We start from the raw sequence: 20,385 nt of genomic DNA on the forward strand, positions 1-20,385 counted from the left end.
TCCCATGCACACTGTCACCTTGTCAATTAGTGAATGTGACATGGCATGCTCATCAATCAATTTTTATTTCTTACTTTTTAATTCAACTTTTGTATGTTGCCTTTAAATTTTACCATGTTTCTTGGGGTGTCTTGTTTTGCCATAATGCGTTCATGATTGCCTTAACGGCATGAGAATGTAATTCAGTCCTTAATGAAATAGCCTTGTTATGTGTTTCTGAACCTGTGTTGCAACAAGAGCAGAAAGTGAAACTATACCTGAAAACAAAATCTAAGGATCAATTTACACCTTAAACATTCACTAATATCATAGAGGGCTTGCTTCAGTTCTACCACAACCTTGACCCACACACAGCCTAAACATGCAGGTAGGATTCCCAACTACAAAAACACTCCATATTTAGTGAAAATAAATCTTATACTTACATGACTTCCAAATTAAGGTTTTTGAAAAGATCTGCATCAAGAGAGTCGATGTTGTTGTGGCTAAGGTCTCTGAAATATTGAAAACAAGAAACTTGATTCGTCTAATTAAATACTGATAAGTGTGTTTATAATTCTGTCACAAAACTGAGGCAACGTGACACCACTTGCAACGCTTGTCCAAACTTTTCAGTTGGTCAAGGGCATAACTCCACACCTATTAAATCTAGAGATGTAGGCCTTAATGTGTGGTAACTCAAGTTAACATGTGAACAAAGTTTCATGGGGATATGAGTTTTGGCCAAGGTTAGCTAAGGTTGGCCAAGGTTAGCCAACGTTGACCAAGGTTGGCCAAGTGTTGCCAAGGTTGGCCAAGGTTAGCCAAGGTTGGCAAAGCAAAGCCAAAGTTGGCTAAAGTTGGCCAAGGGTAGCCAAGGTAAGCCAATGTTGAACAAGGGTAGCCAAGGTTAGCCAAGGTTGGCCAAGAGTAGCCAAGGCTGACCAAGGGTAGCCAAGGTTGCCAAGGTTGACCAAGGTTATCCACCGTTAGCCAAGGTTGACCAAGGTTAAGCAAGGGTCACAAAAGTTAGCCAAGGCTAGCCAAGGTTGGCCAAGGTTGGCCAAGGTTGGCCAAGGTTCACCAAGATTAGCCAAAGTTAGCCAAGGTTAGGCAATGTTGACCAAGGTTTGCCAAGATTGGCCAAGGGTTTTCACAATGTCAAGCTGAGACTATGTTTTGTTTAACATCAAGAATACCATACTTACAGAAGTTTCAGTTCTTGGAGTTCTCTAAACATATTCCTTGAAATTGAATCTAGACCAACGTAACTGAAGTTTCTGAAAAAAGAACATTATGCCATTAAAAACAAGCCATTACATTACATGGTGTAATAAATATCATGCCATTAAAAACATACCATAACACTTATATGGCTTAAAAATATCATGCCATTAAAACATGCCATTACACTTTACATGGCTTAAAATATATGCTATTAAAACATGCTATTACACTTAACATGGCTTAAAAACTATCATGCCATTAAGAACATGTCATCACACAATACAGGTTGTTAGAAATATTATGCCATTAAAATATGCCATTAAACTATACATGATGTAAAGAACATAAAGCTTACATGTTATGCTTTTAAGCATTTAATGATTTACAACTTATTTAATTTATTAATAAAGTTACACACCTAACAAATCATAAAGAGTTAACATTATAACATATATAAGTTAGGTTGAACACAATAATTAAAGAACATATGTTAATATATAATGCTTTAATTACAAACCAAAGGAAAAAAAGAAATACAGAGGAATATGGTTAGAATAGGAAATAAAACCACAAAATGCCGTGGTTGAGTGCTGATACATTGTTTATATGGGATAATGGTTTTAATTTTGAATGACTGTATACAGTATAAGAAGTACTGATCTTACGTAAGCACACATTTAGAACTATGACACTTGGTGCCATATTCACTAATGTGTCGAGTCTGAGATCAGACTCTGGCTCGGGAAATAAATTCTTAAATGTTTCAAAATATCTATAATATAATATAAATAATTTTGACAAAAGGGGGGCGACTGACAGTATAACAGATTATTTGTAAAACATACATCCATCTTTGCCTCAATAGTAATTAATTTTAGTTTTCCCCGAGTCTGGCCTCATAGAACTTTACAATAATCTATAGCATGGAACTGTACATTGTATTTTGGTTTTTTACTTTTTTCAAACTTTGAACAAAGCAGATCTGTCCGACACCTGCTTTTGGCATGAAACAGTCAGCGTTTTTTTTTTCTACTTAGCTTATCAAACATCAGGATAATTTGAGGCAACTCAGTGACACATGTACTGGCTTTAAAATCAAATCTATATTGAAATCTCTATAATGCCTGTGAAACCTTGGTGCAGTTCTATGGCATGAAATAATTTTGAAATACTGTAAAACAAAGCATGGTGATTTTTTAAGCAGGTGAATGTATAATAGTTAATGGTTAATATATTATATAAGAGCCACAACAAACAGACATAAGTTTATTGTAAATATGACCAAAGCAGGAGATGTCATGTTTACTTTGACGGCAAAAATACAGTGGGGCCTATGGGATGCGCACATTAAGAACGTCCACAGTATTTTTTAAGGTTATTCACAATTCTTTCCATGGAAAGGAAGCTTGACATGATGCTAAAAACCAACAATTAAAAAAATAATAATAAAACCCAATCCTGCTTGTTACTGTACATGTATGTATAGTCAAATATATACATACATGAAGGATTAAAGCTTAATTTTATTGTAATTTAGAATGAAAAATTCCCACGCAGACCTCTACTACTTGTAACAAAATAAAAGAGAATTTAAGTAGATCTATTCCATTATAGTTAAGTAATATTTTGCACAATTTTAAATCAAAATATTATATTAAATTTCATAAAAACACAAAGAATGTTATTTTTCTTTCCCTTTGTTAGATAAATGCAATATACATAGGATCTAACTACACTGGATGTGAGTAAAGTATGTGCATACAAAAAGTTTTAGTGTTGATGTTCATGTCTTCGCCATAGGGATCGCCAGATGGATTCTGAGTTAATTATTAAGGAAGCTTCGAAAACTACCACCAAAGATCTATGTAGTGATTAATTAAAGTTTCATGTATCATAGTCATTAAATAGATTTTAGCATGGACAATGGCTGGTATAGAGACATTCATGCCAACACTAAGATAGTTATGATTTATTTTTGCTTAACTAAACAATGAAATCAGCTGTTGGGCTGCAGCTGAATATCGCTAATTTAATTGTTATGTTCAGCAAAACTAAAAAACTATTACATATATATCTGGTTATAGTCACAAAATAAATAAAACAGTTAATATAGGTATATCATTGATCAATTTTAGGGACTATAATCAATTGTTCTAATTATCATATTAATTTATTTTTTTCAGTTTAAATTAATGAGGATATAAAACAGCAGACTTTGATGGCATGAAATATGTTAAAATTGTTTTTCCAGAAACATTAAAATCATTTACTCATACGTCCCTCAACAGCTATGAGACGGAGTATATATATTTATTTTTAAAAGTCCCTAACATTGAACTATGAGCACATGTATATACAATTTACTTACAGGGAATCAACATACGTATCCTTTAAAATATCTTGGTCAAAATTACTGGCATATTGTGTATTGCCAGCCAAATTCCTACAAATGATTACATAAATAATATAACTACATAACTAAAACATATCAAGGTGGGAAATGTATCAGTTTATACATTAAAGGTTCTTTTTGAACAGTGAAGAAAGAAAACATTTTTCTTTATTTTCCTTTGAATGAAAAATGAGGAGTGGCACATCACCCTGACTCCAATTTCTCAAAATATCTTAAGCGTAACAGGTTTAAGAAATTCAATATCATATTTCATATAGCTAAATTATTTGCTTTCATAAAACAAATTGACAATGATTTTCTTTAAAAGTAATATAGCTAGAAAATTACACAATTTATACCAAAACAAAAATCAGTGAGACTTCAGAATTGTTTAAGAAATTGGAGCCAGACAGTTGAAACATAAGGTTTTTGACAAGGGTATGGAACGGCAGACACACAAATACTACAAATGAAATTACTAATAGACAACAAGGGGCATCCTATATTTCCCTTCCTCTTCCTCTATTCAGTATAAAATATTTGGCCAATTTTTCAGCACGCGTTAAAGTTAACAACATTGTTAACTTCATTGTTGATAAACTTTCAAATCTATATTACTTTGAAGGTTTTCATGAATACATTTATGATCTGCACTATTCCTAACAAGACTTGAGACAATTGTTTCAGCTGTTCTTTATTAATTTTAAAATAAGAGCTCATTGTCAAATGTTTCGCTTTTAAAAGTTAACAAAGATGTTGTTATTTGAGTTCTGAATAATCAAATTCTGAACAATAAGCCCATTGTCTGCACCAGCTTAGCATGAAAAATGATAAACATACAGGACAAAAATAAATGATAAATCAACTAGATTTATGAAAAATTAGAATAATAATATATTCACACTATAACAATATATTTTTTCGGCATAGCATCATTCTACAAACGTTCATTTCTACCTTACTTAAGTTACTCCAAAATAATGTGTGATATAATGATAATTAACTTTAGGAGTGAGCTTTTGTACAAAACTATAAATATTTCTTGTTAACAAGTTACTACTAAAATAATATAATCTTCAGACTGTCTGTCTTTCTGTCTGTCAGTCATAATATATTTCTATGATTTCTTTAATCACCACAAGAAAAACTACTTTAACTAACACACAAAACATCACAAAAACAAGACATATTGGCCAGCTCAGCTACATGCACAATTCGTAATACAAACTAAAGAATAAAAAAATATGTTGATATACTTACAGAGTTCTTAGTGCTGTCAAGTTGTTAAATGTATCGGTAGGAATAGTTGTAAATGAGTTGAAAGATAAATCTCTGAAATGCAAAGTAAAATTGATCAATAAATCATGAAAAATAATTCACAAAAGGTACACTCTGTAGAAAAAAGAAAAATAGAAATGAAAAAAATAAATTGCTGAGTGGATTTAAAGCTGCACTCTCACAGATTTGCCGTTTTTACAACTTTTTAATTTTTTGTCTTGGAATGAGCAAATTTTTGCGCAAATATCTTCAAACCAGTGATAAAAGACTGCTGACAAAAGATCAGATCGCAGATTTTCATATATCTGTTCGAAAATTAATTTTTTATGGCTAAAACCGTTTCTTACGGTTTAAGAAAAATGCATAAAACATCATTTTTTTTAACTTAAATATAAAAATCTGCGATCTAATCTGCGATCTAATTTTTTGTCATAACTCTGGTTTCGATGCATTTTCGCATAAATTGGCTCGTTCCAAGACAAAAATAAAGAAGTTGTTAAAACGTTCAATCTGTGAGAGTGCAGCTTCAAGCAGTTTTATATTCATATTTTATATAAATATCTTGGTTTCAATCTCCACTCATCACTTTGTCCACTAAGCAATTATTTTATCATTTCTTTAGTCAACTTATAATAATAATTATATCACAAGCAAAAGAACACTAACAATGCAGATTTTTTTCTTTTTTATTAATTTGGGTCAAAATTGGACTCCTTTTCCAAAGTGTGATTACCACTCTTTTAATAAAAAAATTGGACCCTCAAATAGGTCTATACATGTATAAATGGAACTGGAGAGCTGGCGTTGTCTTTTGTGATCTTTAAACTTTTCTCTATAGTTTAATGCATTTTTGATCATTTCACTCGGTAAAATTGGAATTGGAATACTTACAATTCTACTAAATTGTAAAAAAACTGGAAGTCGGACACTGATATTGAAGTAATGTTGTTGTTGGAAATATCACTGAAATAGAAAAAAACAACAAATGTATTAAAATCAGTTTCAGTCATTAAGCTTGTTTAATGATGAATCGGCAATTTTGCAGTTGACCATTTACAATATGACAACTACAAAGACTTTGTCTCGAAGCATTACGAAGCGGTTTCGAAGCTCTTAAAATAAATGGCAAAAACGTATATAAGGGAATGAACTCCCTTTTTCAATAAGGGACATAATGCTTAAACAATTGCGGTCAACGGTCAGTAAATTATGTATCAACGAGATGGTTACATCACAATTTGATTCACTATCATAATGTTTTGCTGTTGTTTTTTCCTTCTTTTTTTAAAAAAAAGCGTGTAATGGAGTAGGAATTCATTTCCGAATAAATGTACTTTCACGATGTACTTCATAAACATACTAATGATATAAATCGGTGTCCACTGTCAAAATCAAATAAATGTATACATGTGTTTTAATATGAAAATTTGCAAATACAATCATTAAATATGAAGGGTTTTTTTTTCTTTTGTAAAAAAATGCATCCGTCCTATTTTATTCAGCTTTAATTAATTTACTGAGCTCAATTTAATAATAATTAATATTAAATTTCGGCGAGAATGACTTCAATGCCTCCATTCATGCATAAAAGAAAACAAATTCCAAACCATGATGGAAGCAACTTTGATTTAAGTTAGAATATTACTATATTTTATGAAGATCGGCCAGAGTGTCAGTAGTTGAAACCCAAAATCAAGTGTCACAACACATGCGTATGTTAATTAAAGCTGCACTCTCACAGATCTACCGTTTTTATAACATTTTTGTTGTTTTTTTGTCTTGGAATGAGCAAATTTTTGTGTAAATATCTGCAAACCAATGATAACAGACAGCTGACTAAACAATCAGATCGCAGATTTTCATATTTCCGTTCGAAAATTAATGTTTTATGGCTAAAAGCGTTACTAACGTTTTAAGAAAAATGCATAAAACAACTCTTTTTTTTAACTAAAATATAAAAATCTGCGATCTATTTTTTGTCAGCAGTATTATATGACTTGTTCACATGTATTTTTGCATAAATTGGCTCGTTCCAAGACAAAAAAAAAATAAAAAGTTGACAAAGCGTTCAATCTGTGAGAGTGCAGCTTTAAGGTGTTTGTATCGTTTTCAAGAATATTTCTGAAGAAATACCAGTACAACCACAGCTGATGATGAAATTTGAAGAATTTTCGTTGCTGCATATCAATTATAAATTGAGTGCGCTTAATGACAGGTCGATCTAAGTGAACCCACCCTATCTGTAAATACACCGAGCCAAGGAGACATTTCAGAATTGAATGAATAGCTAGAATAATTAATCGGCATATTTGTTGATGAATATCTTTCAATTCATTTTTTCCCCTTTTGCGTCACTGTTCAATGTATTTGCAGCGTAAACATTCTAGTCGTATCAAAAAGCAAAGAATATTTTAGCACAGATTTGAATTCATTAAAAACGATTTTTATGACCTGAATTTAGAAACATGTCTATAAGTCTTAAAAAACAGTCCATCCACGATAGATAAAATTGTTTGTATATGACATTGACGTTAATATAGTGGAGGGCCGTTTTCTAATGTTGTAAAAACTTGTGGCCCAACCCTTTTGCTTTTGACAAAGTAAAATATGTCATGCTTTTCATGTTACTTAGATTTATTATTTATCTGTTTTCTTTTGCATGCATTGTCATAAAGTGTACAATTATGAAGCAATAAAATACGATTAAATCACAGACGTTAATATATAGAACGTCAGTGGACAATATTAAAGACACGATCATCATCGCAAATAATCATTTACAACATGTCAATATGATAAGTACTTTGAAACTATAGAATAACTGTCGGAGTACTATTGAGTATCAATATTAAGCAAAATGATATCTAGTTCAGTTGTAGGCAGAAACATATTGTCACTTTTATTTGGTCAATATCATAGTCAATTTAATGAATCGTGTATAGGCCGTTGAATTAAACACAAATGGTAAAATAATTAACCGAATTTAGATCTTCTTTTTGCTTTAAAAGACACATAAATTTAGATTAGCCTGATCAACATTCATGAATCGACATGTTTTGATAAAAGAGTAACATAATTGAATATATTCATTCATTTTTTAACATTTCTCATTCCCTAAACCATTTCGAATAACTTTTTATTTATATACGGCAAATATTTGTTTACGGGCTAAATTCTGTTCGTGGGTACCTTATTAATATAGTCTTCTAGCCTTTAAGCAAATACGCTTACCTCTCACTACAATATGAATTAGAGTGGTAATAATTTGCTCCAGTAATTACGGCATTACAATACAGATGGTTGCGAAAGTTTTTTTCATTATAATTTAATGTTGACTTTTTGTCATGCAAAAAGTATTAAAGAGCTGTGTAGTTTTTGACATAAAAACGCAGTGACTTTACCTTTAGACTTATATAGTCGATGTGTATGTTTTTTTTTTTTATTATATTATAATTGGCAAATTCAGACATTTCAATAAGAAAAAAAACTTGGATAAACACATTTACTTCTTTTGTATTTCCTTTTGTTGCTTCCATACATTTTCAGATAATCATGTTTGATTAGTGATAAGATATCATTGATACCATGTTAAAGAACGAAAACGTTTATTCTTAAAGGTCGAATGAGTGTCTACATTTAAGGGCTGGACAAATGATTACATTCAAATGATGTCTTTCTTTTTATAACGAAAAGACAAGCATAGTGATAACACTGAACCATTTCAGCCTGATGCTAGTTTAAAGTTTTGAATTTATAATCAAAAACCTTTATGTGAACATTGAGTGTTTGTTTATTTTATTTCTGAAATGAATGCACAAAAATGGGTCAAACCTAAATGGTTTGTTCTAAAAAGGTTCTTGAATTGATGACATATTTTGTAAAAGGGCTTTGCTATTGAAATAGATAAAGAGTTATTTTGACTAAACAGAAACAACAGGTACACAAAACACATTTAACATCTCCTAATCATCAAATTTTGGCGCTCTATACGTCATTTCTTCCCGCTCCAAATCAGATAATGTTTGTGACAAAACTATATAAGCCATTATATTTAATATAACAAAGCAAGTTAATTTGCCCATTTCAAATTTAAAACATAAGTCATTAATTCGTTCGTAGTTTTTATGTTATTGTCTATGTATTCCAAAGAATATCAAGTTAATGTGACAATGCTGCAAGCCTTTTGAAAATATCTTTTTATCTTTTCACGTTTCATATTTCAATCAAAGAAATATAGATGTCATTGATATTTTTGACACATTGTGCGTCCTCAACGGTACAGATTATAGTGTTGAATTATCTTTCCAGACATTGTATTCTTTCTTTATGTTTGACAAAAAAGGTGTCAATGTTTTAGAAATGCGTTTTCATATTGTGCCAAGTTTTCCAGAAGTCGACAGGCAGTACCTGGTATTAGTTTGAACAATTTCCTTCCACATGACCCACCACAGGTAGAGGGGCAATTTCGGATCACCTCGGTCATTTTCATCGAAAATAACCTCGGGTGTATGCCGGCACTTCAGAAGCAGTATTTCGTAAAATTTTAAATAAATATATTAATAAATTGTGTTTTAGCGTGTATTTTGTATTACTGAATTTAAATTGATTGCCAATGAAGTGTATCATTCCATAAATGATTAAGATTTTCAATGTATTGTCATAATGCCATTTTAATTGCTGGATTGAAATTACTATGCGATTTACTTAAAGCGTAGTTAGATATAAAGCATTCTGACATTGTAAACCATAAAAATTGGCAGAGGAACGACCCAGTCAACTCGGTCATTTTCCATCGAAAACAACATCGGATGTATGCCGGTGCATCAGTAGACAATATTAATAATTAATCTTAGAGTTTAAACCTTTATACTACTTAGTTCAAATTAACTCCAAAGGAAGTGTATTATTGCATAAATAATGAAGATTTCTTAGAGTAAGTCCTTAAGCTTAACTGCAAAATTGAAATTACTACGTGGTCTTCTTGCACCGTAGTTAAATGTAAAGAGTTCTGACATTGTAAACCCTCATACATCCGAGGTTGGTTTAGATGGAAAATGGCCTCCTTATACATCCGAGGTTGGTTTAGATGGAAAATGGCCGAGGTGTCCGTTGTTTTAGATGGAAAATGGCCGAGGTGTTCCGATTGATAGAGGGGCCATGATAATACATGTACGGAGATTTGATCAAGATTTCAGAGATTTTCCCACCAAACAAGTATTTTCTTGACGTACTTAGATTACTTAGTTTTGTGGGAAGTTCATTTTCACGGAGATATATTTGTACAAACATATAACAAATAAGACAGCTATGGTATTTCTTAATTTCTTTTATTTTAGACCCTCTTCTAGACTAAGAAATGACTAATATACCTGTATAAAAGTACTATGGTTAGTTTTCAAACGCTTTATGGAAGCTTAAAATGAATCGACGCTTTGCAGGTGTCTTTCTTTTTTGGTCAAACTGAACTAGATGCTTTTAAGTCGGGGAGTTTCCACACACCTATTCATAATTTTTATGATTCAATAAAATGTAATGTAATTTTATATTGTATGATTTGACAGGTAAATGAGTAGAATTAAACTTGAACGACACTTGTTCGATATCCAGGTTTTAACTAAATCAATATTTATGTTTCATGTAAATATATGGAAAGACCCACACATGAGAGTGGCCTTTCTATAATTGTCCTGCATGGAATGAAATAAATTTGATCTCAAGAAATTACAGAAATGATCTAAACTGCAGTAGCAAATGATTAACGTTAAGATGGTATTGCAATAGCTATATTTAAATTTTGTTATCAAGAGTTTCACCGGGAAAAATCCAGGTCCTAGTTCGTCTTTTCAGTCGCCGTTCAATATGAGGCCATGGATAGTAAACCATTTGCTTATTCAAATTTGTTTGTTTAGTCATTTCTTATACAGGCCGATAACTTCATTGATCTTAAGCGACCTCTGCCTTCACCGCCTTTAAAATGTACACTATTTAGATAATATGAATTTTTGATCCTCCACATTAACACTCACTCCATTAGATGGAATCGCGGCCGAATTTCGAAAAATTATCTGGCCTGAAAAAAATACGGTATGGTGCAATCCGAAGGATTAAATCACTCCTTTAAATCTATAAAAGTATAGTTTCAAATATCCTTGGCAAGTGTAAATACTTTTAAGCATTTTTGTTCCAAAAAGGTTCAAAGATGTTCTTTCCCCTCATAAATGTAAGCTCCTGAAATTAAATGTAAAACTACTAGAAAGATGAACCCGTTTGCTTTGTAAAAGGAAGTTACACAATGTGTTGAACACCAACTTCGCCAATTGTGAGCGTATTTTGGTCCAGAAAATAATAATTAAGCACCCTGAGTAAACAAGCCTAGCAAACAGAAGGCCCACGATGGAAGCATTGTTCGTTTGTTTGCGCTTTACGATGGACCTGTCCACAGAAAAGAGCGAAATAAGGCAACTTCAGAGGTATTTCGCAGACAGGGAAAACAAACAACTGAAAATATTTTACCCTGACCAAAGATCGATATTATTGATCTGTATTGCTGAAGGTCGCCGTCATCTTGCAGAATTCTTCATGTTTAATCACCTGTTGAGATCCTAAGAGCCATAAACCTAATAGGCCAAATCATGTGTGAGAAATCATCACGCCTGGGAAATTGGAGTTACGTTAAACTCATCAAACGATTGTATTGTAATTGTATTGTTTTTGTTTTTTATTCATTCGATGTTTATTCTAAAGATTAAGGGTATTATTTATAATAATAATAATAATACTATTATTGATTATTACTATAATTAATATTAGAATAGTATGACAGACAAGTCAACTTACGCAAATTACTGTTATTCATGACTTTCAATTAAGATTATCTAAAAAACAAAATTCGACCTAAGGGAGCATATTACGAGCGTACGATAATACATCGTATGATGAAACACCACAGTTCAATAATTATGTTGTTTGTGTCACAAATTAAAAATTTACTTCCCAAAATAAATCTTGCCTAATCTGACGGATAAAGCTCTTAACTGATAAGCCTTGATGGTCCCCTGTATACCGATGTATCGACATCGTATATGTAATTGTTAGATGGCATTAAGTAAGACCCTTATAATTAAGAATGGGCGGAGTGAGTGTAGCGACCGAGCCTTCTTAAGTATTACGATATTACTTCAGGTCATATAACATACTTAAAATACAACCTAATGTTTCAAATAATGTTTTCTGCCCCTTTCCAGGTTCAAAACTAATACAACATCAAATTCAATGAACATATATTTTCTTCTAGGCCTTTCAGTGTTTGTTTGTTGTTAAATTCACATTTTCAGTGCACCGTTTATTCCTATTGAACCTATAGCTAATATTCCAACGTATATAAATTGCCATTTTTAAGCCATTTTAATTCTTTATACAAAGGCTATAGCAGAAATACGTGGCGATCCTTGAAGATTATAAGTCTAATCGGACTGATTTTTAATGAGGCTGTTTCTTTTGTTAAACCTAAGGAAAGTTAAAGCCTATTTATTTTACTATTATTCATAATTTCTACCTAAGTTGCGAAATAGAAGCTCAGTAAAACTGTGGGTAAAGGGTTTTAGAGTTTTAGTAAGAAAGTACTATTAAGATGACTTTCGTTCCTCTTCAGTTACATTAATTAGATAATAATTAGATTTCAAACCAATAAAACTTTATTATGTCTTCACCATTTTAAATGAACATAATGCAGTCTATGCTACTTAGTGCTTACAAGGCCCCGCCTTAGATCTTTTACCAGAGTGCGATAAAGAGTTTAGTTTCTGAAAACACTTTTCACAAAACCGCCGCATTACGGAGCACTGTTAAAACATTAGTTCGGAAACATGTTTGTCAATGTGTTTGAAGAAACTAATGACCTAATCAAACTCCGGTAAAAAAACAAAGACAGGACTCTTTAAGCGACATAGACCTGTCCTTTGTTTCATCATTTCACTCTATTATTATTGTTTATTATTATTATTTATTATTATTATTATTATTATTATTATTATTATTATTATTATTATTATTATTATTATTATTGATATTGAAATAATATCATTTGAATAGCACCCCGACTGACAGTGTTTAGATTCAGTTTAATCAAGCCTTCTTAATGGCCGTTTTAGGCAAACTCAGATTCTTTAAAAAGGAGATATTTTTGGTACACATTTATCATTTTTAGATGAACCTAACGCTTTGTGATTCCAGTGTCTTGTTTGGATATGTTATATTGAACGTATACATAGATATACCGGGTTAAGGTATGAATTCTTAAAGTGTCTGAATTGCTATTGTTTTCATCGATAACTTTAGTACCATAGTCCGCATTAGATAAAGGCATTCTGTATTGTAATTAACTATTGAACACAGAATGACAGCCTTGTCGATGGCTAGTGCAGCTATTATTCCGTAGTTTGTTTATTTATTGTCAGTTAGAATATACCTTACATTATAGAAACTATTTCTAGTTGAAGATTCTAAATTGCATATTGCGTTTATCATTGATTTTCAATTTTTATTAGCTGGGCTATAGTTCGCACTGATATGTTTTCAGTGGAATGAGCAATGTCCTCTGGGACCGTGTTCAAGCATCATAGTTTATTGAAACATTGCCTTTTTCGAAGCTGATTTTAACGAGAAGTTATGATTGAATGCTATTAAACCAAAACTATGAAAATAAGCAAGAAAAACTGTCCAAATAATAAATGGATATGAATACATTTGATGACGAGTAGAGGCCATTTAAAATATTTTAAAATGACACAAATTGAAATTGTTCACTAAAAAGTCTCATGAATTCGGGCCCTGGTCCCCCCCCCCTCTTTAGAACGGAATGGTCCGCACATGAACCCTATCGTGTATATCGTATTATGGTGCGTCATTCTCTCCTGTCAGATTAGTGCATATTATCTCACATTTTAATGTGAACATGTATATTAACACTTTGTTTTCGACTAATATGTTCCAGTATTTGAACTATGCATGGCAAAAGAGAATATGAACTACATTTCATGTTTCAAACAGAATGGTTTTGATAATTAATATTGTCAAGCTACTAAGGGATGTTTAAGAAACCAAGTGAGGTTTCATCTATTCACGATCTTAGAGTTTAAATAATTTATACGTGTATACATTCATTTCTTTCTTAATTTCACATTTTGGGGAAATTATGTTTTCAAACTTTAAATACAACTATATATGAATTAGTTAATTACTATAAGCTAACTTGATTGACAACATCAAAATAGTTCCATCTCGTTGTAAATTTGAATTCGATTATCCATCGAGGTTCAACCCTTCAACTGGCTGAAGAAACAATTTCTTAGAAATAAAAAAGAAACTCAAAGGGTTGACCGGTTAGCGCAGTGGTCGGCGCACTTGCTTTGGACCAAGGTGACCCGAGTTCGATTCCCGGCCTGGGCACATGTGAGTTTGGTGGTTGGTCACCAAGTCGGCAAAATGGGGAAGTTATTTTAACTTTCTTCACAGTCTTTGTAAAATGAATAAAAAACGCTGTTCGGGTGAAGCGTTTTACACGGTTTTCTTTATTTTTAATGATTATTTAAGTAAAAAAAAATAACTTGAAAAAAATGCATGATATCATCGGCCCTTAACGCATTTGAATAACGGATTAATATCTCAGTTCGGGTGATAATAATTATTTTACTATCTGACTTTTCTGTTAATGTAATTATTTATAATTATATCTGTATATTATAACTGATCTAGTCAACCTCATCAATATTGTCTAAAGTGATAAAAAAAGAAGAACAATGTGTTCAAACGATAAGATTGAACCAAAGGTCTGCGGCAAGTGATCCTAAGCCCGCCAAAAATAACCTGACAAAACCTTTAAGTAGTGCCATATATTGTAAACGTGTCTTGTTCACACATACGGGCGACGGAACTTACAGTTTGAACACGTCGGCCCCCTCCTTTCCGTCGATTGGCACTTCCGTAAGATCGGCCCCCGCGCACGAGACATTCGTCCACTTGTTGCCGTCCAGTTTCCACGCATCGCACGTGCACCCTGGCTGACACGTATATTGCGCGTCCGCGCCGCGTGGCGCTCCACTAAACAGTAAACACCACAGTAATCCAAACACAAGCACATTGCTGCCTCTCGAAGACAACATTCCGGGTCTATGGTACTTCCTTCGGGACATGTGTGACTTACAGCATTGTCCGGGAAGCACTTCCGGTGTTCCGGTATGGGGCGAGACCTCTCCAAACGTTCCATGGCTGACGGATGAAAATGGCGGGAAAGTTTTCCTCATACTACGTTGGCAGGACGGGGAATCGTGCGGCGACGGCATTAGAAGTCCGAGGATGCTCGCATGGACGCCACCGCATAATTTACATCTCGGGACAGACCGGGATATGGAATGTTGTATCGGCCGCGATGAAGGACACACTTCCTAGTTATGGAGACTAGCTTGTTCTATCGGCTCTGAAATAAAGAAGGCAGCGTTGTATATTTTGTTCATACATGGCATGTTGTTGAAGCTGTATTTTGTCCTTTTCTCTTTTAGTCAGGGCCGGAGTTGGATATTTTGATAAAAAATCTTATATCATTCCTAACTGAAGTAATTTTGTGATGCTAAGTATCTCGCTTATGATATGATATTATCGCTTCATATTACTATTTTATTTCAGTTATTTGATTCAAAGTACTTACTTTTATGTAAACACTTTTTTTTTAAGTTGATTATGAACACTTAAGGGAATTGACTTAAGTTAAGAAATAACCTTTAAGATGTTTTATGAATAACGCCCCCAAATTTATATTCAGTTATTCCGCCCTTTCCCAAAGGTAAATTCCTCTATGCTGTATTGACGGGTTAAAAGATAACCATTTCAAAGCATGTCCTAAAATATTGTCGCGTAAAAAAACAACTATACTAATACATCCCTAAGGCAACAATCTTTAACAGCGAAATTATTCTAACGAATATTTGAATGAAATATAATACAGTTTAAAAGATTTAATAATCTAATATACTAACTAAGTGTTTTAATGATCTTCTTCACATATAACAGGTGATGTAAGTTTAAAGTAAATGATATTTTCTAGTATTTTTATTTTGCACAGAATGAAACATTTGAAGTCGCCTTTTTATTCTATTATAACATTGATATATAATATTTTTTTTCATGCGGAAAATATATATATTAAGCATTCTTCTTTTTAGAAATTATAGCATGCTCTCTTTCGCTATTTTGATAGCATTTTATTTTAATGTACATGAAGTTCTTATATTTATGTACATATAAACGACATGTTGCCAAAGTTATGTCGACAAAACAGTTAAAACACGTTATGTCGATTTATCGACATACCACGTTCAAGTTTTGTCGGGAAATCCAGAAAACAAGTGGACAATACTTGGTATAACTTCGGTAACATAGTGCGTTAAAAATCAAGGCAACACTTAAATATATATGATAATACATACATCTATGCATATTAATTTTAATTAACACATAGGCATTTTTTGTTCGTTTTGGCGTTCTCATATCCGTTTAAAAATATGTTTACTTGCATACAGAATATCAGATAAGATCAGATATATACACTCCTAATAACAATCTTTTTTTAAAAACGATCCCACGTATAACATCGTTATGAATAAAAAATGACATACATTTATTTTAAAATCATCCGATGAAACAAAGATGCCGTGTTAAAAGGAACTGATATTGTCGTTGTTATATCTGATTTCTTTATTTAATATCGAAAAAACAAAACAATTTACATTAACTATTCAAGCAAATCTTAATAATATACATATACTCGTAAAAAAATAATTTTAGAACACGAGTGTTTCTAAAGGTTGAACAGTCTTATTATTATACGCATTGATATGAAAAACTATCCTTTCCTCGTATATATGCATGAATCCGGACTAAAAGAGCGTGAGCGGTTATACTTAATAAACAAAACCGCCCTTCATAAAACAACAACAAGAAAGATAAGAAATGTACAAATAGTGCTGTGTTTTCTATATTTCCTATTTAGTTCGGTCATTTGTCATCAGCTAATATATGCACCGTTTTTGCGGGATATAAATATATTGTCATCGTTCAACAAGATTCGATTATCTTGTTATCATCAATGTTTAAACTTGACTCTTACAGGCCATGGTTTTATCTTGAAATTTATACCATAAAGTTTTAGCGAAGCTTATTCACACATGTTATTTAGGCCTTCTTCCGTATGAAGTTAGGTGCATGCGAGTTTATAAAATGCTTTATTAATCCTTGAATACAAATAACAGATTGCAATTGCTAGTATGTTTATTGTGTGTGCTTTTTCACATAAAATTGCAGGTTAGTTCCTGTCAGAAGACTTAACAAATTATACATTACACGAATGCAAGTATGCTACATGTATACATATTTCATAACTAGGTATACATTCATTCCTTTGACAATAAAACCATATATAGTCTACCACTACTTATTTGAATAACATACAGTTCTAATATTCATATCAATAATGTTATAACATAGTATTTTCATATAGTATTTTTTATATTCAAGAGTTTTGAGTATTTTAACGTGTAGTACTACAGGTATAAAACAAAATCGACAGACAACTATACCCAGTACGCGATACATCATTTGAAATATATATTTAACTAATTCAATTAATCCGTATAACATGAAAACATCTAACAAATTAGTGTATTTCACATAAATCCTTACATGGTACAAAGGAATATTAAGTTTCAAGTTCGCTCAAGTATTGCTGTATATGAACAGGGAAATCAATACCTCTGCCATACTTCTTAAACTGATATGTATTTTCAATCATAGTTCACCCACCGCATTTAAATGATTTAGATCATCCATTGTAGCACTTAAATGTGTTGTATTCACAATTCCAAACTCATTTACTATCGAATCATCATCCACTCTTGTTTGTCTTAAGTATTCCCTGGTATGTAGATTCACTATGCTCTATTAGTATCAGGTTTTAACGTCAAACTAATCCATTTGAGTTAGCGCTCTTTAACATGCGACAGCTATTTTCAATTTGCCAATAACTGTTCATGTCTTCAATAGCAGATATTGGTCACGTGGTTGGTTTATCGACGGGACCGTTTACTGTTCAGTTTTACATATTGACCTAGGCTAGGACTTCGTTACTAAGTGACTTATGACGTCGGCTAAGCTGGGCTTTTGTAGAAAACAGAGTAAATATACCAGTGCCTGATAAGATTGTAAAACATTCAAAAAGAAATGTTTGCCTATCAGATGGTCTGTCATACGTACACAAATGTTTTTCTTAATTGTTATTTTCTTCGGTTGCCATTTCTAATCATGAGTTTTACATACCGTATATTTGCTTTCTCTACTGTTGACTTTGCGCTAAAAATCCCCATCGTAGTTAAATATAGTCACATATTTTAATTGGGTTACAATATAATTACAACCATTTTTCTTTTAAATAACGTTACTCTGACCACAATTTTTGCCGAGAAATTTGAAAAAAAAATAATGACCGAGTCGCATCTATCTTTGATATTTGAAACTTAAAACTCACGTCGCAGAGGCAGAGATACTGCATGATTTAATTACTAGTTTTATTGACTGTATACAATACTAACTAAGAGCATTAACGTCTGGATTTCATTATACTTGCCCTCTTGTTTAGTTTAGTTTATATTTCCCATAAAGTTTGCTGTCAACTTTGTTATTATATAAGATCTAGCACACAAAACGGATGTTTTTTACGCTCTGCTTTGCAATTAAGTTAATGATAAATGTTCCATTGAGTAAATTAGTCGCTTTAGACATTTATTCAATCAAATACACGCCGTAGTTAGGCGGCTAAGATAAAGATGGAGCAGATGCGTTCTTATAGAATTAATGACAGGTTCCCTTTCACTGTTACTGAATGGTACAGGATTGGGTAACAGAAGTTACAAAAAGGTCCTTATTTATTGTCAACGTACACTAACTTGTTTTAAGTGCATTAAATTACAGAAGGCAGCGCACAAGTAGTTCTATATTATGTTTGGCTGCACATGGCTATGAATGACACCGATAAAGATTTCCTTTATTTTAATCATGCTCGATTAAGTCATTCTCTTCGACATTGGGGTTTATATCCCGGAAATTATTTGCCGACAAAACAGAGACTAAATACATACTACATCAAATTCAACACTTGCGAAAGATTTTGGCAGATTCTTTATGGAGAACGTGTTCAACCGGTCAGGACTTTCAACCCGATCACTTGGATATTTAAATTGAAGAGACCCTTTTGGAATAGCAAGTTCACAAGCAGCATGTCAACGCAAAATGAAGAAATTACTGTATGACTGAAGCCAGAGTTAAGCCATGTCGAAAAGACAAATCTATTTTGAATCCAGCAGCGACAACGGTAACCGATAGCCCGAATCCGGTCCATTTACAGAGGATGTTCATGTGAAGGTGGTTGCACATTTGTATCATGCGGACATCACAGTTTCCGTATGACTAAATCCACGACCTCATTCAGCATCGCATACCACCACACAATATATTTTTGGAAATAATGAAGGACAAAGGATTAAGTGGTAAATTTGGTCAGTCTATGCAGTGACAGAGCTAGTGCGCCGATGGTTGTTATTAAGAATGAGGTTGGTGTTATATTGAGTTCGGAAGCTATACGTCTTAAACAAACCATGGTCAATCACAGAGGGCATTGGTAGCTACATCTTACAACACGCTCAAGACAATTATATTTATAAATTGCATTACCTCAACAATTCTGACATTAGTATACTGTTCATCGATGGTAACCAAGGTACTTTCTTCCGTTACACTTCATACACAACGAAGCATAGCCTAGTGTATATCGGGGATATCCGACGATGTAAACTGTTACACTTCATACACAACGAAGCATAGCCTAGTGTATATCGGGGATATCCGACGATGTTAACTGTTATGTTGTGCGCAAGGCTAAATTAAAGGTGCCGCCGATAGTATTCAATGAACCTTGTCCGAAACTAATGAAACCAATGAACATATGATGTCTGTCAAACCATGATGCCATCACAACCATTCGCCGTCAGCGGTCCATTGTTAGCTACGTTATAAGCTAATGAGGAAGGCTGAACATAACAATGACTAAACAGGCGATATACAAGTCTGCCTATCAACCAGAGGTTCTTGGTTCCATTTCTACTAGCAGTTCTCACGGCCCCTCAAACAGAACACCAGAACCAGTTTCTAACCAAGAATTTTACGTAGGAGTTATTCATGTCAGATTACAGCCGACTTCGCAATCGAACTGAAATAAATGAGTATAAACTCAAAGTACGTTACAAAGGCCATAAGACTGTTAAACAAACTAATGAGCGTGCTGCCCATCATAAATGATCTGATCCTAACTAAAAAAACAACACTCGGTCTGAACCTACAAAATGATCATGTGTGCGTCGGCAATGCTTGATTTAACCCTTTAGTATTGAATGGCTTAAAAGTAGCGG

At 32.7% G+C, this 20,385-nt stretch overlaps 1 protein-coding gene across 5 annotated transcripts in view; it reads right to left on the reverse strand.

Annotated features, from left to right (window-relative positions):
* Positions 1-17,909, reverse strand: part of LOC128204356 (polycystin-1-like) — a 65,053-nt gene extending 47,144 nt beyond the window's left edge. For 4 of the 5 annotated variants that reach the window (XM_052905801.1, XM_052905794.1, XM_052905789.1 and 1 more), the window contains exons 1-7: positions 17,729-17,909; positions 14,813-15,350; positions 5,768-5,839; positions 4,859-4,930; positions 3,575-3,649; positions 1,188-1,259; positions 426-494 (exon numbers count right to left, since the gene is read on the reverse strand). In XM_052905801.1, the coding sequence (XP_052761761.1) occupies positions 426-494; positions 1,188-1,259; positions 3,575-3,649; positions 4,859-4,930; positions 5,768-5,839; positions 14,813-15,216 (764 nt within the window). In that variant the 5' untranslated portion in view covers positions 15,217-15,350; positions 17,729-17,909. Of the gene's footprint in view, positions 1-425; positions 495-1,187; positions 1,260-3,574; positions 3,650-4,858; positions 4,931-5,767; positions 5,840-14,812; positions 15,351-17,608 lie in introns of all 5 variants that reach the window. The other variant, XM_052905775.1, reaches the window with a different exon arrangement.
* Positions 17,910-20,385: the final 2,476 nt, after the last annotated feature.

Source organism: Mya arenaria, chromosome 2 (assembly GCF_026914265.1).
Source record: "Mya arenaria isolate MELC-2E11 chromosome 2, ASM2691426v1".
Taxonomy (NCBI): Eukaryota; Metazoa; Mollusca; class Bivalvia; order Myida; family Myidae; genus Mya; species Mya arenaria.